Raw genomic sequence first — 25,638 nt, forward strand, 5'->3', positions numbered from 1 at the left:
AAAAAAAAAAAAAAAAAAAAGACTAAAAGAAGGTCTCACTAAATTGCTCAGACTGACCTTGAACTTGTGATCATCTGGCCTCAGCCTCCTAAATCACTGGGATTATAGTCTTGTGCCACCTCACCCATACAATTGTGAGTGTGTTTTATGCTGTAGTACTCAAGAGCTTTGGTTTAGAAAGTAGATGGGTCAGATAGTTGGATGGTCTGGGATTTTGAAAGAATGACAGATGCTCTGGATCTGAGCAGCAGAGGACAAGAAGTAAAATCAGGGAAGAGATGATAGTGTAGAGAAAATAGGGTATTAGGACTAAGGGCTTTAGAGAAATGCTGTTTGTCTACAGTTTATTCATATTCCAGTTCAGGTCTCTTCACTTTTTACATTTTTTGCTTCTCAGATTGGGGATTAGAGAGTGAGCAGCCTGGGTTCTGGGTAGACCCATGAATCAAGCCTTTCTCCCCTCAGATTCCCTTTTTCTCAAAAGGCATTCATACCCAGTGTAGCAGGTCTGAAGAGCTTTGGTGACCTTAGGGCCAGCAACATCTGATCCAGCATCTGAATTAGAACCAGGGAGTGTGTTAGAAATGGAGAATTTTAGGCTGCATTCTAGACCTGCTGAATCAGAAGTGCATTTTAATAAAACCACCAGGTGATTTATAGGAATGAAGTTTGAGACACACTGCTGTAGAGTAGATGTTAGGAGGGAATATAGTAGATGAGACATTTCATGGACATTGAATTACTTTCAAAAGCTTGCAGTGGTAGTCTCAGCTTTCATAAGCCACTTTCCTGTCTTCTGCAGGGAAGTGGTGGAATACATGGTCCAGCATTTCAAGCCTCAGATCTTTGGGGATCGCAAGCCTGTGTATGATGGAAAGAAGAACATTTATACTGTCACTGCCCTGCCCATTGGCAATGAACGGGTAAGACTGGGAGTTAGGCTAGGCCTGGGTCAGGGGTCTGGAACGGAACAAAGCTCCTGTAAGCCTGTCTGGAGTCTGGTATTCCAGAGACCCTTTCTGTCTTTTGCACTGAGAAAGTATGTTTTAGGAGTACAGGTGGGTAGATGTTGGTGTTTATTTAGCCTATTGTGTGTCTGCCCCCTAAATAGACTGAGATTAGACATAAAACAGACCTAAATAACCTCCTACTAGGGTGAGAGGGACAGAATCACTATAACTAGAAACTAAGGGGCTGGATTTACCCTTGGGTGTTTATTGTGAGCCCCTATAGATTTTAAGGAGCAGATTCTTGGCAAGTTTATGGGTGGGGGTGGCATTTGAGGCAGGGCAGGGAGTACTGGTCTGTGGAAAAGTTATGGCAGTCTTTCATGTCTTTCGCTTATCTTCCTGAAGGTCGACTTTGAGGTGACAATCCCTGGGGAGGGAAAGGATCGAATTTTTAAAGTCTCCATCAAGTGGCTAGCCATTGTGAGCTGGCGCATGCTGCATGAAGCTCTGGTCAGTGGCCAGATCCCTGTTCCCCTGGAGTCTGTTCAAGCCCTGGATGTGGCCATGAGGCATCTGGCATCCATGAGGTACTGGGTGTAGTTAGTAGTATATGGGCTACTAGTGTTGGCAGAACTGCTGGGTTGGGGGGAATGCACACATTAAGGTCTCATAGTGTGCCATTGCAAAAAAAATGTTTCTGAAGCCCTACCATATGCCAGGCAAGTATGCATATACATTTAGATGATATAAAGCCTGGGCCCTGTCCTTAGATACCTTTTGACCTCGCCCCATCTGTGCCTGCAGGGCAGAGAAAAAGTAGAGACTTGCACAAGGTCAGTCATACAACCAGTAAAGGATCAGAGCTGGCATTAAAGCCCTGGTGTCCTGCCTTCCAGGCCAGGGCTCCTCCGTGCCCAGGATGCCTCACAGGGTGGGGGCCTGTGCCCGAGGGACCAGTTCTCTGCCTGTCCCTGCCAGGTACACCCCTGTGGGCCGCTCCTTCTTCTCACCGCCTGAGGGCTACTACCACCCGCTGGGGGGTGGGCGCGAGGTCTGGTTCGGCTTTCACCAGTCTGTGCGCCCTGCCATGTGGAAGATGATGCTCAACATTGATGGTGAGTGGGGAGAGCCATGGAGTCAGGGGCACCCCAAATCCAGTAGCCACACTCCCAGCCTCGCCCCTCCCAGCTCTGCAACCACACTCCTGGTCTAATTCCTACAGCCCTAGCACCCCCTTGTCTCCCACCCCAGTTCCCTAGAAGAAAGAGGGTATAAATTGCAATGCCTGCATTTATTCTGGAGACAGAACCTGAGCTGAGCTGTTCCCTACCCTGTCCCTACAGTCTCAGCCACTGCCTTCTACAAGGCACAGCCAGTGATTGAGTTCATGTGTGAGGTGCTGGACATCAGGAACATAGACGAGCAGCCCAAGCCTCTCACGGACTCCCAGCGTGTTCGCTTTACCAAGGAGATCAAGGGTGAGGACTGAACCAGGTGGGAACGGGAAACAGTGCTGCTTTCTCTTTAGTCCTAAGAGGAAAATCCCATGGGAAAGGCCAGCCTGGGCACATGAGCAACCATTCCAGCCATGACAAGTAGTGTGTGTATCTCAGGCCTGAAGGTGGAAGTGACCCACTGTGGACAGATGAAGAGGAAATACCGCGTGTGTAATGTTACCCGACGCCCTGCTAGCCATCAGACGTAAGTTGGCAGGGTTGCTGAGCCATACTCCGTTAGTGGAAGTGGGCTGAGATTTCAAACACTTCCTCGACCCCTTTCTCCCACTGACCCTGAGAGCGAACCTTGGGCTGACCTTGATTTTAAAGATTTTTTTTTTTTTTCTGGTACCAGGAATCAAACTTACAACCTCGCGCTTGCCAGGCAGGCGCTGTGCCGCTGAGCTAAATCCCCAGCCCCTGATTTTAAAGATTAACTGTGGGAATTTGGCATCTCTCCCCGCAACCTTCCCATATCCATTGATCTTGTCTGTAGTTTTACCTTGTTGATGATCTTTCCTCCTTGGGCCTTTACTGTACAACAAGCATGTTCCACTGATCTTTGTTAGAGTTCTGTAAACAGTAGAACCTTTGAATCTTTTCTTCCTCCTAAAAAAAAAGTCAGCTTCCTGGGCTTAATCGTGGGAAAACCATCACTAATTTCATCTTCCTTCTTAGCTGTGGGCTATGGTAGGCTGTGAATACCTATCCTTTGTTAGGCTTTATGCTTAACAGTAGAAATGGATGAGTCTGATACTGTCCTAACTGTGGTGGGCCTTGCCAGTCAAATCTTCAGCTGCTTCCTGGGTTGTCTGCTTTCCCATGAGTGGCAGTGGGCAAAGAGGTTGGGTAGGATAAAACAGAAGTCTGAAGCCTTCCATGGTTTTGGGACTGCAGAGGTAGGATTGAATGCTAGGTAAGACATCTTCCTTTTCTCTAAACAGGTTTCCCTTACAGCTGGAGAGTGGACAGACTGTGGAGTGCACGGTGGCACAATATTTCAAGCAGAAATACAACCTTCAGCTCAAGTATCCTCACCTTCCCTGCCTGCAAGTTGGCCAGGAACAAAAGCATACCTACCTGCCTCTAGAGGTGAGGCTGCTAAGTATGGCTGAGCTAGGAAACAGGCATTGTACAAGGCCACTGATCATCTGAGGTCTGTTGATTCATTTGTAGTCTCTCATTCTCATTTTGAGATTTGGAAAATTGACATTCTGAGGTCTGAGGTAGTTCTCCTGTGAACTACAGGGTTCACTCTTAAGTGCTGAATTCTTTTATCTCCAGTCCTATTTTTATGTTCTTCATGGCTGTTAGGCAGGAGAGTGATATATATTTACTGTATAATAAATAATTAGCTCATTCAGAATAGAGATTTCAAATACTTATACTCATGTTCTCTTAATTTCTTTTTCTGCTATCTGGAATTAAGAATCCTGTTTGACATGGAGATACAAGTGTACCTTATTGTAAAAGAAATGGAGATGAATACTACCTATAATGTAAAGTCTGTTTCCCCAATGATTAATATGTTTTCTTGGAAAAAAAATTTAACCTCAAGATTTGTCATACTTCTGTACTTCAGTAGTATGGCTTTGAAATCCTGCAATTAAAGAACAGATAGTAATACTAGGATACATATACAGAATCCCTGGGTTGTATTTGATTTGGCATATGCTAGGCAAAATATCTAATGAAAAACTTACACTGACGGCTTCATTGTCTATCCAGTGTTGCTCAGAAAGTGTGGTTAGCATACCAACAGGATATGCATCACCTGGGAACTTGTTTAAAAAGCTGCATCTCTACCCCTACCTACTGAGTCAGACTTTTGTCTTTTAACAAGACCCAAAGGGGATTCATACATTGAAGTTGGAGAAGTGCTAACTTAGACTTCCCTCTTTATCCAGCAGAGTCACATAGATGAAAACAATGCTCAAACCTGCTATGAGCTTCTAAGATTCCAGAACTAAACCAAAGAAATAAGGCTGAAGGGAGAAGAGATCCCCAAAACTAAAAATTGTGACTTGGTTAATAGCTGCTAATGCACACAAAGTAGGATGAAGGCAATATGTTCTTTAAGGTATAAACAGGTCTTCAGGGACAATCCTAGCTAAGCTGGTATGTTCTACAAGCTGAGATTTACCATCAAATTAACATTATTTCTGTTTAAACATTAGTTTTCAAGATGAATAATTTATGTAATGACATATCTTTTTTTTTTTTTTTAACTATTTAACACATATTTATTAAGCTCCTACTCTTTTAGATACTAGGAATATAGAGATTAACAAGACAGGGTCCTGTAGGACATACAGCTAGAAGGAGAAGACAGATAATAAACTGATACAAACATAAGATAGTTTCAGATAATAGTAAGTACTGTAAAAATACTAAAACAGGTTAAAGGATAGAAGTAAAGGCTGTAAGGGCTTGGGTACTACTTTGGTTATTGTTGTTAGGGAAAGCCTCTTTTAGGAGACCCAAGGGAAGGGCTTTCCAGGCAGGAGGAAGAGGAAGAGCAAGTAGAAAGCTTCTAAAGCAGGATGGAGTTTGGATCTTTTCCAGGAATAGACAGAAGGCTGCAGTGGTTGGAATGTATCGTGTGGGAAGAAAAGAAGTAGGAGATGGTGCTGAATCGAGGTGTAGGGAATTGTGGCCAGGCGGGATTTTTGTTTGTTTTGTTTTTTTAAGACTAACTCTTCATTAATATAAAATTAACATACTTTAAAAAAATTTGTCCTCTTAAAATATACAATTCAGTGGTCTTTGGGGTATTCACATAGTTAAGCAGCCATCCCCACTATCAAATTCCAGACCATTTTCATCACCCCCAAAAGAAAGCCCATCCTCATTAGTAGTCACTCACCATTCCTTCCTTCCCAAACAGCTGCTGGTAAACACTAATCTGTTTTCTATCTCTGTGAATTTGCCTGTTTTGGGCGTATCATATAAGTAGAGTCATACAATCTGTGCCCTTTTGTGACTGCCTTCTTTCACTTAGTATAATTGTTTTCAAGGTTCATTCATGTTTGTATGTTTTTTTTTCCCCCAAGTTTCACCTATGTTGTTCCATTGCATGGATATACAGTATCACATTTTGTTTTTCCATTCATCCGTTAATGGACATTTGGGTTGGTTCCATTTTTGACTCTTACGAATAATGCTGCTTTGAACATTCATGTACGTATTTTTGTGTGAACACGTGGTTTCATTCTCTTGGCTATATACAAGAGAGAAATCATATATAACTCTGCTTAACATCTTAAGAAGCTGCCAGACTTTCCCAACTAGCTACTGTATACCATTTTACAATCCTGTCACCAATGCATAAGAGTTCCAATTTTTGGTCAGCTGGGATTTTATTCTAATTATAATAGGAACCCATTGAAAGAGTTTAAGTGGAAGAACATAAATTATTTGAATCTTCACATCTAGAAACTAGACAGTGCATCTAATCCAGGTCTGTCTTTTTTAAATAATTATGTAGGACACTGAGAGTGTTAGCAAAATCATTTATTTGCTCATCTTCAAATCACAATTCATTCCTTTTTTTTTTTTGGTATCAGGAATCAAGTTCAGAACTTTGCTTGCCAGGCAGGCAGTGTCACTGAGCTATCTCCAGCCCTATTACATTTCATTCCTAGTTTAAACTTTTTCTTTTTTCTTTTAATGTAATACAAGTAGATATTAATAAAGAAAATATAAAAAACTCTTCTTCCATGCAAAAATAAAAGTTTCATAACAAAATAATTAAAGAAAAACAATAGTTATTCTTTAATTTTATGTATCATGATCTTAAAAGAATGGCCAAAATGTTATTCAGAGTATAAGTCATAGAGAATGGTCTTTTTCATATTGTGGATGAATATATTATATATATAATGTAAAGATTTCCATTTTAGTCGTGAAATGTAAAGTCTTCTGGCATTAAGTACATTTATATTGTTGTACAATTGCTACCACTATCCATCTACAAACATTTTTTATCATTGTAAACTGAAACTGTACTCACTAAATAACAACTCTCTATTGTTAGCCCTGATAACCAATAATCTACTTTCTGTCTCTATGAATCTGACTATTTCTAAGCACTTCATATAAGTGGAATCCTATCTTTGTCTTTGAGATAGGGTTTTAGTAAATTGCCCAAACTGGCCTCTAATTTGTGATCTTCCTGCCTCAACCTCCTGAGTAGATAGGATTACAGATGTGGACCACAGTTCTTTATATTATTTATCCTTTTTTGACTGGTTTATTTCACTTAGCATAATTCCTTCAATGTTTATCCATGTTGTAATATATTAGAACTTCCTCCCTCTTTAGGGCTGAATAATATTCCTTTGTAAGGTATATGCCACATTTTGTCTATTCATTCATTAGCTGTCACTTGAGTTACTTCTTCTTTTGGGGTATGGTGAATAATGCTGCTATGAAGGTATACAAATACCTATTGAAAACCATGGGGGTATAGCTCAGAGTGCTTGCCTAGTATGCACTAGGTTCGATTCCCAGTACCATAAAAAAAAAAATTTTGGTGGTGTGTACCTGCAATCCCAGCACTTGGAAGATTGAGGCAGGAGGCTCCCTGTATGTTCAAATGGCTATATCAGGCTGGGCTATATAGTGAGTTCAAGACCAATCTAAACTACATAGTGATTGCCTCAAAACACCCCCCAAGCTGGGTGTGGTGGTGCACACTTGTAATCTCAGCACTCTGGAGGCTGAGGCAGGAGGATCACCTTGAGTTCAAGGCCAGCCTGGGTTACATAGTGAGTGTAAGGCTAACCTGATTTACATAGCGAGGCCCTGTCTCAAAAAGACAAAACAAAACAAAAAACTAAAAACAAAAAACCATACCCCCAAAAACACTCCTCTCCCAAAGAAACCCAAAATGGAACAATTTACTCAGCCACTATGAGCCTGTTCACAGCCCACTTTTGTCCTGTAGAGTGTATTTCTTTACCACTTTCAGTAGATTGCTTTATGCCTTTACTATATTGAAAAAAAAGAAAACAAAAAACAACACCTCCACCAGCAATAACAACACAAGAAATCTATTCGAGTCCCTGGTTTTACTTATTATGAGTACATACTTTGAAGTAGAATGACAGGTTTGTATGGCATTTCTGTTTATTTTATTTTTTTCTAGGCCTAGGGATTGAATCCAGGGCCTTCACACTGAACTATGTCCTCAGCCCTTTTTTATTTTGGGAGGAGGTCTTGCTAAGTTGTTAGTTGCCCTGACTGGGCTTGAACTTGTAATCCTCCTGCCTCAGAGAGTAACTTTACAAATTACAAAAATTGTGGATGTTCACTAAGTGAATTGGGTATTTGTGTACTCTTTGAAATATGGAATTTAAAAGCAGGTGATGTTAGCTGGTTCTCCCTCCTATTGTTTAGTATGAACTATTGGAATTCGGATGAGAGTCAGAATGTACAGAGTATTAGCTGTATGGGAGCAAGTTATGCATTTCATCATATCTAAAGCTTTACAATAATTTCACAAGACAGCGAGTGCTATTTCCCACATCTGAGAACAAAGAAGCTGAGTTTTATAGTGATTAATAGTCTCAGAGTGGTTAAGTGCTAAGTAATATCACCTAGGTGGAAATCTGGACTTCAAACACAAGTCTTCTGGCCAGGTATGGTGGCGCACGCCTATAATCCCAGCACTTGGGAGGCTGAGGCAGGAGGATCATTACGAGTTCGAGACCAGCCTGGGCTACAAAGTGAGCTCAAGGCCACACTAAACTGCATAGCGAGACCCTGTCTCAAAAAGACCAAAAAAACAAACAAACAAACAAACACAAGTCTCCCAAAACTGACTATCACTGTATTCCACTACAAGCTCTGGGAAGTTGCAGTTTTATGTAACACTAGACATTTCTTTTTGATCTTGTTTTCTGTTGAGCTCAGAACAGATGAATTCAGTGGCAGGATGGTCCTCTTAATAACAGAGGGTGCTGTCAGCTATGACAGTGATTTCTGTAGCCCAAAAGCTGAAGAGTTTAGAGCTTTCCCTGGTCTTCCTGGTAGGCTACAGGGTGGAGAACCCAACTTCCTGCCACCGTGGAGAGCTGCCGAAGTAATCTTGTATTGAGTTTTTCTTCTTCAGAAGAGCTTTATCCTTGACCCCTGAGTAAACTGTCTGTGCAACAATATATTGAGAGTTTGCTGTGTCTCGGAACTGTGGTCAGTTCTTTAAGTGCTTTATTTAATCTCTATACATCTGCAAGATTGTTACTATTTTCCTCATTTAACACATGAGACCTGATTCCAGATCTGGCTCTGGCTCTCAAGCTCTTAATCATAAAAATAGTATTGCCATTTGTTTTGCACATGAATATTTTTTGTTTGTTTGTTTTTGAGACAGGGTCTTTCTGTATAGTCCAGGCTGGCTTTGAACTTGCTACGTAACCCAGGTTGGCCCTGAACTTTTGATCTTCCTACTCAGCCTCCCAATTGCTGGGATTACAGGCATGTACCACTACACCTGGCTACATACAGATACTTTCTGGATTGTGTATCAAGCAAAACTTAAGAGGAGCCTACATTTATGCTCAAGGGATTCTGTAGTCCCCTTCTCTATTGTTGATAGCTAAGGTCTCCTTATAGGACGGACTATGCTCAAGCTAGAGTTACCTGTTTTCTCATTTCCTCAGGTCTGTAATATTGTAGCTGGGCAGCGCTGTATCAAGAAGCTGACTGACAACCAGACTTCAACCATGATAAAGGCTACAGCTAGGTCGGCTCCAGACAGACAGGAGGAGATCAGCCGCCTGGTCAGTGGAGCTGCAGAAGATGCATGTTTATTTACTCAGCCATTAGGGTGCTTAGCATAGATGCTTTAAAGCCCCAGCAAGACCTTCCTTTAGGAGAACTCAAGTCTGGGTTTGTTGCCTGGGACCCATAGGGCTGTTCTTATGTGTTGACCCTTTAGCTACTTTGCTTCTTCTTTTTCTTTGTATATAACTTTCCTGTTGTCTACTCCACTTCCTTCGTATTCTACTTCCCACTCCTTTTAGGGCTATTTTTTTCTTCCACCATCAGCTTCCTTCAGGGCTCTTTCCTTGGGACCTAGAGGTTGAGTAGTATTGCCGTGCCGCTGCCTTCTGAGATCCCCTTCATTTGCCTTGCAGATGAAGAATGCCAGCTACAACCTAGATCCCTACATCCAAGAATTTGGAATCAAAGTGAAGGATGACATGACGGAGGTGACAGGGCGAGTGCTGCCGGCGCCCATCTTGCAGTACGGCGGCCGGGTGAGCAGGGTCAGGGCCAGACAACATCTCTGGGGCAAAAGGGGGTGGCTGGGTTGTATAGCTGGGGGCTTTTTTTGCTTCCTACCTACCTGGCTCTCCTGAGGCTCACCTGGGCGCCCCCTCTGCCTGTCTCCAGAACCGGGCCATTGCCACACCCAACCAAGGGGTCTGGGACATGCGGGGGAAACAGTTCTACAATGGGATTGAGATCAAAGTCTGGGCCATCGCCTGCTTCGCACCGCAAAAGCAGTGTCGAGAAGAGGTGCTCAAGTAAGGAGGATTGGGAGTGAGGGTAGAAGGGTGGGAAGGACCCCAAGGATGCTGCTCACTCCAGCACCCAGGGGTCCAGACTGATCTGCAGTCTGCTCAGTCTTGACTCCAGTGGCCTTGCCTTTTTATTTTTTTTAATAGTATGGGAGATCAGACCTAGGACCTCACGTATGCTAGGCAAGCACTTTAACCCTCTACCATTGAGCTTTGTCATTTCTGGCTTAGCCATCTATCTGTTCCTCTTTTGTCCATCTGTGGTCAGGAGACTTTAATAAATAAAGAGCCACTGTCAGGGATGATGATTTTGGGGCATAGATCTCCTAAGGGAGGCATGAATTATTGTTACAATTGTTGTCATTGGTAATAAATAGTAACAAGTGAAGACTGTAATGTTTCTGCCAGCTTTGTACTTACCTAAGTTTTATTCTCTTGTCAGAGAGTAGGTGATACTTTCATTTTCAGCAGACTGTGGCTCAGAAAGTTCACAAGTTTGACCATCAAAAAGTGCCAGAGTTGGGATCAAATCAGATCTAAGCTTCCAAATTTGTATTCCCCATGGGAAACAAAAAAGAGCAAATTCTTATCACCTGCTAGATCTAGGTGATAAGAATACAGCTTATCCATGTGGGTCAGTGGTACCCAGTTAGATAGGTGTTTCTAGGCTAAAGATAAAGATTTCTGAGTCTTCAGCAATAGCAGTGGATACGATTGTCTAGGAAAAATGTGTATAGTAAGTAGAACTAAAAATAGAACTCAGAGAAACTGGAAAATAACCCTAGTAAAGTTTCTAAGCGTGGAAGGTAGGATACAGAGCACAGAGTATGGTGTCCTTTTCACTGAGAAGTGGGCTCATGAAGGTTGTGGAATTGGAGAGACTGGCTTTTGGAGATGGATTATGAAGTTCTTTGAACTGTTGGAATTTTTCTTCTGGTTAAAGAGGTTCCATTACTCAGACATACTATTGTTGAGGACAAGATTTCTTTTTAGGTCAAGATTTCAAGACCATTCCCATCCCAGAAAACTCTCAACAGTTTTTGGTTTCCAACACTGGACACAGTATCCAAGTGTGGTTTAGTAGTAAAGAGAAGATTGGGAATATCCCTTCCCTTGGAGTAGAGACCTATTATTAATGAAATCTGTTAACATAAAGTCTAGTAACACACTGGCATTTTGGTAGCTACACTGTATTGTGTATAAGGCAGAGAAATCAAAGGAATACTGTTACTAGTCCATGAAAGCCCTACCTCACATTTACATGAGAATGTGATTAAATTGTATTTTTTTATTCTAACATTTATTTTGAAAAAGAAATTTAACATCATAAATGCAGTAATATAGCAGATACCTGTATCTGTCAGCCAGAGTTTGTTATATTTATCATTTTTAAAAAAAGAAATATTTTTTTAAAATTAACATTTTCCCTTTAATTTGTCTTTTTGGTTTTGTTTTTTTGAGATGGTCTGGCTATATAGTTTAGGCTGGCCTTGAACTCACTGTGTAGCCCAGGCTGTCCTTGAATTTGTGGCAGGCCCCCTACCCCACCTTCCTGAGTGCTAGGATTACAGGACTGCACCACCATGCCAGCCCAGTCAGTTTATTTATGTAGCTTGATTTTTTAAACTCCGCTCTGTATGTACCTTTTCTACCAACTTTGTCTTCCTTCCCCAGGGTAAAGTCCTAAAGCCAAAGAAAGGAAAGAAGCTTGTTTTATAGTTGGCTCTTAGGCTCAAAGAACCAGGAGGGAAGGACAGAGCTCATTTTTATTGAGTCTCTCCTGTACTCCTATCGCTATTGGAACCTCATTTATTTTGAACAAAAAGACCTTATATTTAATTGTCTGCTTGTTTTTTTGGACAGTGGAGCACAAGCTGCTTGAATGGGACAGTGTGAGAAAGCCCTGAGAATACTGACAGGTCTCTTTTTTGACTTCCCTCAGCTCCCTCAGTCTTCTTTTGAACAAGTAGCAAACCTTGTTTTGTTTTACTGAACTGGGATGGAATCCAGGCCATTTGTACATACTGGACAAGCCCTCTGCCACTGAGCTACACCCCCAGCCCTTTTTTGTTCTTTATGTTTTAAATTTTGAGACAGAGTCTTACTGAGTTCCCCCGGCTGTCCTCAAATTTATGCTATTTGTGCCTCAACCTCCTGAGTGGCTGGGTTTACAGGTGTTTACCACCACACCTGGCTTATACTTTTTTTGCATTAGCTGTGATCATGTCTCATTCATATTAGAATCTTTTGTGCCTCTCATTGTGCTGAGCACCTAAGATTAAGGCATTCAGTCAGAGGTATCAAGGGGATCAAGAAATGAAGGGAGTGGGGGAAGGAAGGGATAGTAAATTTTAAAAATTAATAAAAAATAAAGCGGGACTTACTGCTTTCTGTCATGACCATGCTTGTGCTACAGGAACTTCACAGACCAGCTGCGGAAGATTTCCAAGGACGCAGGGATGCCCATCCAGGGTCAGCCTTGTTTCTGCAAATATGCACAGGGAGCAGACAGTGTGGAGCCCATGTTCCGGCATCTCAAGAATACCTACTCAGGGCTGCAGCTCATTATCGTCATCCTGCCAGGGAAGACACCAGTGTATGGTACAGTTCTCCTGGGACATTGATGATGATAGGACTCTTCTCAGGGTAGCCTCCAGGGGGCTTTTAGGGAATAATCAATGGAAATTTTTAGCTTGGCCAGAGGTAATCTTTAATGTCTGTGCTCCTTTTATTGAAGAAATATCAGCCTGTGTGAGCCATTGAGTCATCCCAGATTTTACTTCCTGCTCACACTTCTTTAGTAATATTCTCTGTTGGTCCCTGTGCCAGCCTCAGGTGGCCAGATATAAAGAAAGGTCAGTCTAGGTTCCCGTCCTTAATAGTGTGTTGTTTATTGGGACATCGTGCAGCCCATGTGGAATGTGCTTTGGCTCTGCTAGTGTTCTGCTATCTGGTAATGACTTGGAGTTTTTAAAGGGTTTCTCTTCTCTTTTTAAAATAGGAATGACTACATATGTCTCTGGCGCAGCACTTCTATCATAGTCCATTTTCTCTGTCCTTTGCTTCAATGGAAGTGGTGTGCCTCTTACCTTGTTCAACTCCTCTGTGCTGTTGTTTTCATCCAGTCCTACTGTTTGTAACTTTCAACCTTCAAACATCAGGTCCCCCTTCCTAGAGCATATTACTACAATTTTTCTATCTCTTTCACCTTTTTTCTTCCTGTTTTTCCTCAAACTTTCTGAATAATTTCTCTGTTCTCACCTCCTTACCTGCCATTTACTCTTTAGCTTCGCTTCACCTTTTTCTTCAATCTCTTCTGTGAAGGGTCACCCCTTACCTTTTCCAATTCTTTTCTTTACTTGACTTCTGGATATTTTCTCTTTAGTTTTGTTAATACTAAGAATGCCTGGTGTTCTCCAGGTTTCTGTCCTCTGCCTTCTCTGTCTTTACATTCTGTGAATAATTCTCATTCATTCCATTTGATTTGTTCATCATCTAATGTCATAAATTATAGTACTAAATTTTTAATCCAGCCGTTCAATATTCCTATCTGTAGCTCCTGTCTGTCTCTTTGGCTTCCCTATCTTTGTTCTGTAAGTTTAGTGGTCATCTATTCTAATCCTTCTTGTCAAAGAGACTTTTTATGACCGTATTACCAAAGCAAACCTTGTTTGGTACTTACTACTACATAAAGGGTTTTCAGGGCCCTGATTGTAGTTTAACCATTTCAATTTTATCTTGCACTGTTCCCTTGCCACATGTAGTAGAAAGATGACTGGTTCTGGAATTAGAACTGAATCTCAGTCCTGGCTATACCAGTCAACTGACCTCATGGATTATTTATATGAAAAGTAGCATCTGACACGTAGTAGACACTGCAAATGCTCATTCTTTATCTGTTCTTTCCACTCTCTGGTTTTGCTCACATCATCTTGCCCTTGTCTAGAATATCTGAATACTCTCCTTGTCCCGCTACCTTACTCTTAAAATTCCATACGTCCTTCAAGACCCAGTTAAATGCTACTTAGTCCCTATTTTTGTCATAACTTAGAGAGTAAGCTTGTTTCATTTCTAGATTTCTCTAGTTTATCAGGCTCCTGATTACTTACCACCTTGTTTGATTTTATTTTGGGCATGGAGTAGATATGACTCTGCTCTGAAACCTTCTTTAGGTGTACACTAAGATAGAATCTTCTGCTCTTACGATACTCTATAATTCCTTATGGAAGGAGGTTAGTTGATCTCCAGTTCATGTCTCTCTTGGGCCTTAAATTGTTGGCAGTTAGATGAAAGGTAAGAATGCTTTCTGGGAGAATTACCTTGAATAAGTATCCATGTTTCTTGTTTCCTACATTACTGGACAATCCAGTGTTTTGGAAGCTTCAGGAATGTAGTGCAGCATACTAGGGAAGGCAGCATTTGCTCAGATTTCCCCTTGTCTGGGCTCCGTAATGGTATATTTCTCTCCAGCCTCAGACCTTTATTAGGACATTAGATTCCTCACATTTATTTGAATTTTTTGGTTGTATCACCAGGTCAGTGGGGTCATCTGCCTAAGAATTAAGCTAGCAGATAAGAGAGGTAGTCAGATTCTTGTAATGGCTTCACCTTCCTTCATGGAAGCTGGGGGAAATGCCCTTGATGGTCAAATCTAGATTCTGTTGGTATTGTGATTGTCTTGAGAGTGGAGAACAGTGTCACATTTACTGAGTTCTCATTTGGGACCATATGTATCCTGTTGTTAGTATATTTAAGTCTTTTCTCTCCACTAAGTTGCTACTATTGATTTTTTTTTTTTAATGTAAACTTCTTACTAAATTATAATACGCATATAGAAATCTTGGGCTGAACATGGTGGTCCATGTCTGTAATCTCAGCACTTGGGATGCTGAGGCAAGAGGATCACCATGAGTTTGAGGTCAGCCTGGGCTCCATAGTGTGTTCACGGCCAGCCTGTGCTACATAGTAAAATCCTGTCTCAAAAAAAAAAAAAGAAAAGAAATCTTAAGTGTTTAGCTCCATGAATTTTGACCAAGTGTCTCAACAATATAACTAGTACCCAGGAGAACATTACTAATGTTCAAGATACCAATTGTTATAATATCCCCTCCTCACTACTACCACCAGTGGTAACCACTGTTCTGGTCTTAACCCCATAGATTAGTTTTGCCTGTTTTTGTGCTCTACATAAACAGAATTGTACTGTATGCAATTTTTTGTGTATCTTGCTTCTTTCATTGAACGTTAAGTTTGTGAGTTTCATCCAAATTGTGTCTAGTAGTAGTTTGTTACAGATTTTCTATCATATGAATGTAACATTCTTTATATATGTACCCATTCTACTATTAATGTACATATTTGGATTATTTACAGTTTTTGATTATTATAAATTAATGCTGTACACATCCTGTAAACTTAGGTGCTTATTTCTGTTGAGTGTATATCTAAGAGTGAATTTTTCAGTGTACCAGTTTCTACTTCTACCAGCACGGTTTGACAGTTTTAGATGTTTCATGTCTTTACCAAACTTGATATACTGTCTTTTACATTTTAGCCACTCTTATGTATTTTTATTATTTGTTTATTTTTTCTTTTTGGGAGGAGGGGGTTGTTTGAGACAGGGTCTCACCCTGTAATTCAGGCTGCCCTTGAACTCACTATGTAGGCCAAGCTGGCCTCAAACTTGTGGCAATTCTTTTGCCTCAGCCTCCCAGAAAGGTGGAATTATAGACATGTGCCACTACACTGCACTGGCTTCTGTAGCTTCTTTTCTAAAGTGCCTGCACTAGTCCTTTACCTTTTATTGATTTAGCAGCTGTTTGATTTATAGGTATTCTTTTCAATTCCTTTGTTAAAGATGTACTTGTATTACATATCTCTTTGCTCAATGACTTGCCTTTTTACTGTCTTCATGGTATCTTTTGTTGAACAGAACTTTTTTTAACTTTAATGTAGTCTAATTAATATTTTGACTAGTGCTTTCCATGTGTCCTGATTAAATCCCAAGGTTATGAAGATATTATTTTTTAATTTGCTTTTTAATGATTATTTTTACCTTTCACATTTAGAACTGATACTTTTCTTTTTGACTTTTGTCTTTTTGAGACAAGGTTTTGTTATGCAGTTCAAGCAGGCCTTGAATTCACTTTGTAGGCCAGGCTAGCCTCAATCTCACAACAATCCTCCTGCCTCAGCCTCCTGAGTGCTGGGATTACAGGCATGTGCCATCATGCCCGGCAGAACTGAGATATCTTTAAAAAGTGCAAAAATTGTGTTGCTTTCCTGTCCCTCAGCAGTGGTTCCTCTACTTTTGCAGTGCTTGGAATCTCAGCCTCCTGCTCACACCTAGAACCAGCACAGGTATCCAGGGTAAAAAGAGCCACAGAAGATAGTTCACCTTTTTAAAATGTTCTTCCTCTCTAAAGTTTTACCCCTAGTTCTTGTCTCAGTATACTCTGCTGACTTCAAAAAGATGACTTCGGTATTTTACCTGACTTGCTTGAATGTTTTCTGCTGAAGAACAGATTTGCTCTTAAAAGTAGAAATGATTCATTTAGCTTTTAAATATTTTCAAGTGTCTCCCGTCAAAAACATAGCAAACCCATTCTTGATCATACATCTCCTACTTAGTATATCAATAAAATAATTTTTGCCTCCATAAATTAACTTGTTGCTTTGATTTTACTAAATCCAAAGGATAATTCTCATTTTATGTGATCTCTTAGCTGCATTTGTCTTTGATTACTTTCTCCTTTTTGAAACACTCTCTTCCCTTGACATTTATCATATAATATTGTCATAGTCTTCCTTAAAGCTCTGTGGATTTTTCCCGTTTGCAGATTCATCTACTCCTTTTTTTCTTTATAAATGCTGCAAGTTCCTAAAGATTTGGAGCTGAGCCCTCTTCTCTTTTCATTCTACCTTCCCTAGTGACCTTACCAAGATTAGGGCTTTCAGTTACTACCTGTATTTAAATATTACACAAATGTGTATCTCTGTTTCTTTTGACCTTTCACCCACTTGGTAACCATTTACTTAGTTGATATCTTAGATGACAAGAAAAGCATTGCAGACTGCAAATGTCTCAAAAACAATTTATGATCGATTCCTGTTTTTAAAACTAAAAATTTAAAAGTCATTCATCAAATCTATTTTTGTTGGGGGTGGGGGCGTGCTGGGAATTGAATCCAGGACCTTGTGCAAACTAACCACATGCTGTGCCTTGGAGCTAAAGTGTAAGCCTCTCAATTACCTTCTTAACGTGGACCACCCTCATCTCTTCCATAGATTGGCATAAGGACCACTTTCCCCCTCTTACAGCATGGTCCTCTTGCTCTCCTTTTAAGATAATACAATCTTTCCAGTTGTTTAAATATATCTTACTCTCTCCTGGGAGAATGCATTTTTGCATGCTACTTCCTCTGTCTGAAATGTTCTCTCTCAAACCTTTCTGTTCTTCTAAGTCCTTTGCTACCTCTAGTTTTATCATTACTTACTCAGGAATATTTTCCTGATTAAGTTATTGCTTCCTATTATATGCTCTCATAACCATAAAATTTTCTGTTATAGCATTTATCAATGTAATTTTCATTATTTTAAGAAATTGCTAGATAGTAAGCACTAGCAGAGTAGTGACCCTGTGCATTTCTGGTCACCATTGTGTTCCCTGGCACTTCATATACTGCTTACATCTGGTAGGCATTCAGTAAGTATTTGTTGAGTACACTAATTACTTCTCTCCCTTTCCATAGCTGAAGTGAAGCGTGTTGGAGATACACTTTTGGGGATGGCAACACAGTGTGTGCAGGTGAAGAATGTGGTGAAGACCTCGCCTCAGACTCTGTCCAACCTCTGCCTCAAGATCAATGTCAAACTTGGTGGCATTAACAACATCCTAGTCCCACACCAGCGGTATGAACTCTGTTAACCACTTACTCTTGTCAAGATACCTTATTGGGGATTGATGAAGAGACAGGACCCTGGCCAAGCAGAGTGAATCAAACATAAGAGAGAGGAGACCAGAGTGGGTGCTGGATAGTGCCAGGCAGAAATGACCTAATTCCTCATCATTTTGTTTTTTCTTCCTTGCCCAGCTCTGCTGTCTTTCAACAGCCAGTGATATTCCTGGGAGCAGATGTTACACATCCCCCAGCAGGGGACGGGAAAAAACCTTCTATCACAGCAGTGAGTAATACTCTCCATCTTTCTTGTAAGATTCTCCTCTTAACTGAATCCTTAAGAATACTCATGATTTTCTTCCCTCAGCCCTAGCTCTTAACCCTTCACAAGATCTTCTGTATATTTTTTGGGCGAAGAATAGTGAAAATATGGCTGGTGGCCAGAAATATGGCCCAATGTCCTATCATTGTTCTACATTCAGAATTTTCTCTTTGCACACCAGCTTGTTGAACGTAGGGAAGTGAGTCTATCTTTTTCTGAGATCCCTTTGTAAAAGAAAGTTAGAGGCCGAGCATGGTGATGCATGCCTATAATCTCCGTACTCGGGAGGCTGAGACAAGAGAATCACTGTGAGTTTGAGGCCAGCCTGGGCTACATAGTAAGTTCAAGGCCAGCCTGAACTGCGTAGTGAGACCCTATCTCAAAAAATAAAAAAAAAAAGAGTGTCAGTTGCTGGAAATGTCCTTCCCTCTGCTCCTGTTAACCTTCCATCCATTTAGTAGATTACATGTCTCTCTATTTCCTCTCCTGACTTTCCTGCTCCCTGTCTGTGAAGGGCTTCCAGTTGCTAGGGATCAAGTTTTCCTTCTAGTTCTTCAGCCTTTGCATTTCTTTAGGCACACTGGTCTCTTACTGCTAAATGTAGGCAAACCTTCTAATACACTTACCCTGGTTTTCCTTGTGACCATCCTTCCTAGGCTGTGCTATTGTCCCCTTTGAAGGTGACATTACTCCCATCAGTTATGAGAACATTAGCACCATGGTTATGCTTCTTGGGTAGATTAGCACTTGAATGGAAGAAAAGATAAACCTGGCCTGCTGAGATAAGGTTGTTGTTTGATTTTGAAGTATCAGATCTTCACATTCCCCTCTGCACAGGGCTAGAGCTAAGCCTTGTGCAAAGTTCTCAGTATCTATAGCCATAGTACTAGGAACAGGTATTCTTATCAGATGGATTAAAATTCTGCGTGCATGCTAGAACAGTTTGAAACCAGGGCTCATTGAATCCCACACAGGCCCTGTTCATTCCATAGCAGTTCTCTTGCTAAGAGGCTTCCCCTCAAGCCCCCAGTCTGACAGCGAGGGAGAGTAATACCCTGAAGGTTGATCCTTTCTCTTTGATTGCTAGGTAGTAGGCAGTATGGATGCCCACCCCAGCCGATACTGTGCTACTGTGCGGGTGCAGCGACCACGGCAGGAGATCATTGAAGACTTGTCCTACATGGTGCGTGAGCTGCTCATCCAGTTCTACAAATCCACCCGGTTCAAGCCTACCCGCATCATCTTTTATCGAGATGGGGTCCCTGAAGGCCAGCTCCCCCAGGTAGGGCCCACAGTAGGTGGAGAAAATCTTCATGTTGAGGCCAGAGGGCTAGGCATGGCTTCCTTTTCTAAACTGTTAGCACTAGGAGGTGTGGTAGACTTGGGAATGGGATCACAATTGATGGGTGGAGTTTCTAAGGATCTATAGACCTTCTTGTAGTAGAAAGCCCTCAGTGCCTATTTACTGGTTGATTGGTGTTGAAGACTATTTAGGCAAGTGGGTCTCTTGTTTTTCCCTACTGCCCCCAAGATCAGTGGTTCTCAAATGTTAGCATACATTGCTATCGTGGTGGCGGCAGGTGGGATGGGGTGCGGTATTAACACAGCTTGTGGGCTTCTTCCCTTAGAGTTTCTGTCTTAATGCATCTAGGGTATGGCCTTCAAATTCACAGTTCTGACAAGTTTAGATGATGTTGCTGGCCCAGAAACAGCTTGAGAACCAGTGCTGTGGACCTTCCTTTATAATGTTCCTCCTGTTTATTCTCACTGCTGAGCCTTCATACTCTGTTTAGTATAGAATACTAAACTCAGTTCTTGAACCTTGTTTTCATCTTTTATCATTTTGGTGCTGAGGATTGAACCTAAGCCCTTACAGGTTAGGCAGGCATTCTACCACCGAGCTATATACCCAGCCCTTGACAACTATTTAGTAGTATGAGAACTGTTTTTTGAGCACCTATGTCATATGTGCTATGAATTGTGCTAAGCACATTATGTATGTCCTACTTATAATCACTCTATGAAATAATAATGTTTTAAATTCTCATTTGTAAGATGAGAAAACAGGTTTAAAATGTTTTTAGAAATGCTAAATAATTCTCCATTGTTACTTAAGCTAATAAGTGGTAGAAATGGAATTCAGATACATCGGTTTCACTCCAGAATCTATACCCTTACCCAGTCTGTCCAAGTCATCCAGTGTTTCCTAATATAGCAGACAAATTTACCGTATCATTTCTTTGTTTAGATATGTCTAGTGACTTCACATAGCCTTGGATTAAGATACAACTGCTTAGCAAAAGAAGAAATAAATAAAGGCAGTTATTAAGCCCTACTGTGTTTTCTTATGCCTGAATTATCTTTGTATCTATCTTTGTCTTCACAATGGCTTTGTGAGGCAATTCTTATTACATTAATAGATGTGGAGAAAATGAGACAATTGTAAAAAACATGGATTTAAAGCTTGTTCCGGTTGATTCCGAAGTCCATCATTTTCTGCCATACATTCTTTTTTGGAGGTGGGGCTGCTACTGCTACTGAGGATTGAATTGTAGGCCTCGTGCATACTAAGCACACACTCTCCTGAGTTACATTCCCAGTCCCTATCATACAGTTTTGTTTCTTTTTTTGTTTTTTTTTTGGTACCAGGAATCAAACTCACGAACTCAGGACCTTGCACTTGCCAGGCAGGTGCTTATGCCACTGAGCTATATCCCTGGCCCTTCTACCATACACTTTTGGTTTCCTATGTCTATATCCATGGCCACAGGCAAATATTGCCTGTGATTATTGGCCAGTAGGGGCTTCTTTAGTCTATTTTACTATAATTCTATTTCTTTATAGGATTGTATTCATCTACTCTTTCTCTACCCATTCAGTAATTACATATTTACTTTTGTGGAGCTCACAGGCAAATTCCCATATCTTCTTGATCCTGGAATTAACTTAACTTTGGACATTGTGATTTTAGTGATTATTTGTGAACTTTGGTTTTGAGCCCTAATGTTAGATCTCTTTATGCCTGGAAACCAGGTGGGTACTCTATTCTGATGCCAAGCCCTTCAGTTAAGGTGTTATGGGAACATACGAAAAATCTGAATATAAGGGCAATTTTGACAGGAACAGCCTATCATCTGATTATTGGGCATCAGTTTATAAAGGGAGGCTGAGCAAAAACCGTATTGCAAGTTACATTCTTTAAGTTGAGACAGGCACATAAACTCAAGAGGAGCTCTGTTTTTGTCTCCCTTCTCACTCTGTGTCTAGATCCTCCACTATGAGCTGCTGGCCATTCGTGATGCCTGCATCAAACTGGAAAAGGACTACCAGCCTGGGATCACTTACATTGTGGTGCAGAAACGCCATCACACCCGCCTTTTTTGTGCTGACAAGAATGAGCGAGTGAGTGAGAGATTGAGAAGGCCACCAATACCCTCATTCTGCATCCCTCGTCTTGATAAGAAGCCTTTGAGATAAAGTCTGGGTTTTTAGTGCTTGTCCTGTGTATCCTCCCTGGCTTCTTCCTTGCCCATGGCTCTTGTGGTCTATCCTCTACCACCTCCATCCCTTAGTGTCCCCCTTCTCCCCTCCTTCCCTTATACTTCCTCTCCCTCCTCCTAGCTCCTTGGCCTAGACCCTATATATAGACCAGCTCTCAGAGAAGGGAAAGGGAACTACCATTTTTTGAACTTCTCCTATGTGCCAGACACTGTACAAGGCGTCTTCCTCACAGCAACCCTGTGAGGTAGGTACTGTTATTATCTCAAGTTTAACCTCCAAAAGGTTAAGTGATTTGCTGTCACACAGTTAATAAATGGCAAAACCAGGACTTAAACACAGGTCTGTTTGACTTGAGAAGCCCATTATTTCAAGACTTAGTGCCCTCTAGGAATGACATTTTCTGTCTTTGTTCTACGGATTCTGGTAGAGTCAGATTAGAATTCAGCTGTGGCCCTACTTAGGGCCACGCAGGTCTTGGGATCTTGGTTGTGTTTGTCTCTACACAGATTGGGAAGAGTGGTAACATCCCTGCTGGGACCACTGTGGACACCAACATCACCCACCCTTTTGAGTTTGACTTCTATCTGTGCAGCCACGCAGGCATTCAGGTAGCTGGGCTATGTACTGGGGCTTCCACTGGATTAAAGATTATTAGTTGGTATCCCACTCGCTCTGGAGTTATGTCAGTCATCACTGAGTAGTATTCAAATCAGACTTGCTCTCTTAGTGAGCCCTAAGTGTACTTGCAGGTTGCGCTTAAGAGTATTTGCTGACATTGGTGAGTTTCTGTGTGCCTGTTCGTGGGTGGGTCGTCCAGCTTAGCCATATGCTTCATAGCCTGTTCCTGATCACCAGCCATCCCCCTCTGCCCAGCATAGGGCCCCTCACCTTTCTATCTTCCCAGGGCACCAGCCGACCATCCCATTACTATGTTCTTTGGGATGACAACCGTTTCACAGCGGATGAGCTCCAGATCTTGACATACCAGCTGTGCCACACTTATGTACGATGCACACGTTCCGTCTCTATCCCAGCACCAGCCTACTATGCCCGCCTGGTGGCTTTCCGGGCACGATACCACCTGGTGGACAAGGAGCATGACAGGTGAGGCCTAGGGTCAAGTGAACTTTCTTTCTACTTTAGCCTTTTATACTATGTGCTCTTAACTTTCCTCAGGGAGAAGGATGTGAGTACTCTACAATTTGGTGTCTTTGGGCTCATCTCCCCAAATTGAGGGTTTTCTCTTAAGTTGGTGTGGGAATTGACACCCTGGGGAGGGTGAGGGAATTAGCAGCAGCTCAGTTCACCAGGAAGGACATCTTTTATTTTTTTCCTTTTCAGTGGAGAGGGGAGCCACATATCGGGGCAGAGCAATGGGCGGGACCCCCAGGCCCTGGCCAAAGCCGTGCAGGTTCACCAGGACACTCTGCGCACCATGTACTTCGCTTGAAGGCAGAACGCTGTTACCTCACTGGATAGAAGAAAGCTTTCCAAGCCCCAGGAGCTGTGCTGCCCAAATCCAGAGGAAGCAAGGAGGGAGGTGGGGTAGGGAGGAGTACAGGAGGCCTTGTTTCTCTCTATAGCAGGGGTATAAGGATGGGGAACAGGGCCAGCAAGACAGACCACCAGCCAGAAATCTCTGCTGTCAACCTCATGCCCCCATCCTTCACCCCATCTTGTCACATCTGGCCCTGACTCCACTGGACCAAGAGGGGTAGCACTGATGCCCACCATACACACAGGTGTCTCATGTGACTCTCAGTGCTAAAACTCATGCTTGACAGCTTGGTAAGGTTGGCTCTGTAGCCCTGCGGACAAGTGCTGGTAGGTTTGGGTTTGATATTTTAGATGGGAAAGCGAGGGGCTTGAGAAACTGGGTGAGATGAGGGAAGGATTTTTTAGGAGCCTTAAATCAGAAATGGTCTAGATTTGTTTAAGAAGAAAAATGAAACCAGACCCAGATCAATATTTTAGGATACTAAACGTTTTCATGGGTTCAGAATCCAGTTTGTAGGAAGATTTTTAATGGTTTTGGTTGCTCCTCCCCCAGCTCCCCCCCTCATTCCACTCTCCCACATCTTCTACCCCACCTTACACTTCCTCCCTGACAGACATCCAGCCCCCCTCGTAACACTTAAGGCACTATGGCACTTAGCTCAGAAGTGACACGACCCTGTCTTCCTTCCGCCTGCTGGTGGGTAACCAGTGCCTTCCCTGTAACGGTAATGCTGCAGAACTGCAACCTTTTGTACCTTTCTCTGGGGGTTGGGGTGGGGTGGGAGAGGAGGTAAGTGGCGAAGAAATATCCCAAACCCAGTGAGCCTCCAGCCAGAATGCCAGGTATTTCGCATTTGAAGGAATTGACTTCCACATTCTTTGAGCTTTTAAAAAGATCACAACCTCAAGATGGTTAAAATCCATTGACATTTGCACTTTCAGACACGACAAGTCTCTGAGCTGCTGAGATGACCGGCCCCTAGCCTTTCCACTTCTGCCTCCTTTTCACCCTGTCCCCACGCCTCCCATCTTAGCGGGTCTAGCATTTCTCACATTGCTTCTTTTTCCCCTGATGCTCAACTCTCTTGTGTTTCATTTATTTCTTAACCGGGGTGTCTTATAACAAAAGATCCTTAGATCTAAAAGAAGAAAAAAAAAAAAAAAAACCCTAAATGTTATTTTTATACCATAACTTGAGTCTATTGCCAAAATCTGGAAATCCCTCCCATGCCTGATGAGTTTACATCCTGGAAACATTGAGCCATCTGAAGGAACTATGTACCTGACTTGTTCTCTGGCCTGGCTAGGAAAGGGGTGGTTGTCCCCCCAAGTCGGGGCTCAGGCTCTGTCCTTCCTCTGTGCAGATACCTTTTCTTGCTGCAGGCTCCCTCCTCTGCACTGTCCTGCGCTCTTCCCTGCAAGCGCGTCCTCCCCTCCCCTGGACTGGACTGTTCTTTGACCTCCGATTCATCCCGTATTCTAGCGTGTCCTGTGGGCAGGCTGGGGAATTTTGCTGCTCCTAGTTGCTTCTGTTTACACAAATGAATTTTTCCTGGTTCCCACTAGGGCATGTGAGTGGGTGGCATGGGTTTTGTTTGTTTTTCTTTCTTTCCCCTTGAGATATGGTGTTTGGCTATCTTGGAGGACTAGAGATCAAAGAGGCTTCTAGCTTGGTCCTTGCTGGCCTTGAGACAAACCTTCCTCTTTCCTTGACTGTTCCTCCTTGCTCTTCAGTGGGGAGTTTCAACTTCAGTGTGGAAATTCCTCTTTTTGAGGTGCATGGGCTTGGGTTTGCCCCACTCTGGTAATGAAGCCATGATATTTTAGACTAACCCAGGGCTGGAGACCAGCTGGAAGAAGGAGAATCTGAAGCCAGGCCTGTGGAGGTAGAGGTACCCTTTCCTCTCCCCAGCAGCCCTTGTATAGGCCCAGATTTGCTATGCAAAACAATCTATTCCAGGTTCTGTTCTGGTTGGCTACATCGTTCCGCAATTTTAGAAAGTAGCACAAACATTCATTATGGAGAAAGCAACAGGCCTGTTGAGTAATTCCTCCTCTGCTTTTTTTTTTCCTGCTGGTATAGCATGGGGTGCCCCTTGGGCACAAGCCCAGCTGAGGAGCAGAATGGAGGGCCCCAGGAGGAGGCAGCTCACTGGAGAGCTTACATTCCTTACACAAGTGCCTAAAAGAGAGTGATGCCAACACTCCATCTGCCCCTGTCCATCGCCTTCATATACAGTCTACTTCATGTTCCGTTACCCTTAGGGGAAGGAGCTGTCCTAGGACAATGGGCTCTGCATGTTCTCTTCTTGGGTACATTTTGGGGCTGGGATAAGGGTACTATTATTGGAGGGTCCAGTCATTCACCAGCATTTGCAAAAGTCCAAAGGGAGCAGGTGGCAGTCACTACTCCCAGCAACAAGTTTGTGTTCTCTCCTTTACTCTCTT

The 25,638-nt window shown here is 42.3% G+C and overlaps 1 protein-coding gene across 2 annotated transcripts in view; it reads left to right on the forward strand.

Annotated features, from left to right (window-relative positions):
- Window positions 1-24,356, forward strand: part of Ago1 (argonaute RISC catalytic component 1) — a 32,254-nt gene extending 7,898 nt beyond the window's left edge. Inside the window, exons 3-19 of one of the 2 annotated variants that reach the window (XM_013519525.1) lie at window positions 803-923; window positions 1,356-1,537; window positions 1,929-2,065; window positions 2,294-2,428; window positions 2,564-2,651; window positions 3,391-3,538; window positions 9,109-9,228; window positions 9,586-9,717; window positions 9,845-9,978; window positions 12,389-12,573; window positions 17,724-17,883; window positions 18,066-18,156; window positions 19,280-19,474; window positions 21,460-21,594; window positions 22,200-22,301; window positions 22,598-22,797; window positions 23,035-24,356. In XM_013519525.1, the coding sequence (XP_013374979.1) occupies window positions 803-923; window positions 1,356-1,537; window positions 1,929-2,065; window positions 2,294-2,428; window positions 2,564-2,651; window positions 3,391-3,538; window positions 9,109-9,228; window positions 9,586-9,717; window positions 9,845-9,978; window positions 12,389-12,573; window positions 17,724-17,883; window positions 18,066-18,156; window positions 19,280-19,474; window positions 21,460-21,594; window positions 22,200-22,301; window positions 22,598-22,797; window positions 23,035-23,143 (2,374 nt within the window). In that variant the 3' untranslated portion in view covers window positions 23,144-24,356. The remainder of the gene's footprint in view (window positions 1-802; window positions 924-1,355; window positions 1,538-1,928; window positions 2,066-2,293; window positions 2,429-2,563; window positions 2,652-3,390; window positions 3,539-9,108; window positions 9,229-9,585; window positions 9,718-9,844; window positions 9,979-12,388; window positions 12,574-17,723; window positions 17,884-18,065; window positions 18,157-19,279; window positions 19,475-21,459; window positions 21,595-22,199; window positions 22,302-22,597; window positions 22,798-23,034) is intronic. The other variant, XM_005395161.2, reaches the window with a different exon arrangement.
- Window positions 24,357-25,638: the final 1,282 nt, after the last annotated feature.

Source organism: Chinchilla lanigera, unplaced genomic scaffold (assembly GCF_000276665.1).
Source record: "Chinchilla lanigera isolate Chin_1 unplaced genomic scaffold, ChiLan1.0 scaffold00051, whole genome shotgun sequence".
Taxonomy (NCBI): domain Eukaryota; kingdom Metazoa; phylum Chordata; class Mammalia; order Rodentia; family Chinchillidae; genus Chinchilla; species Chinchilla lanigera.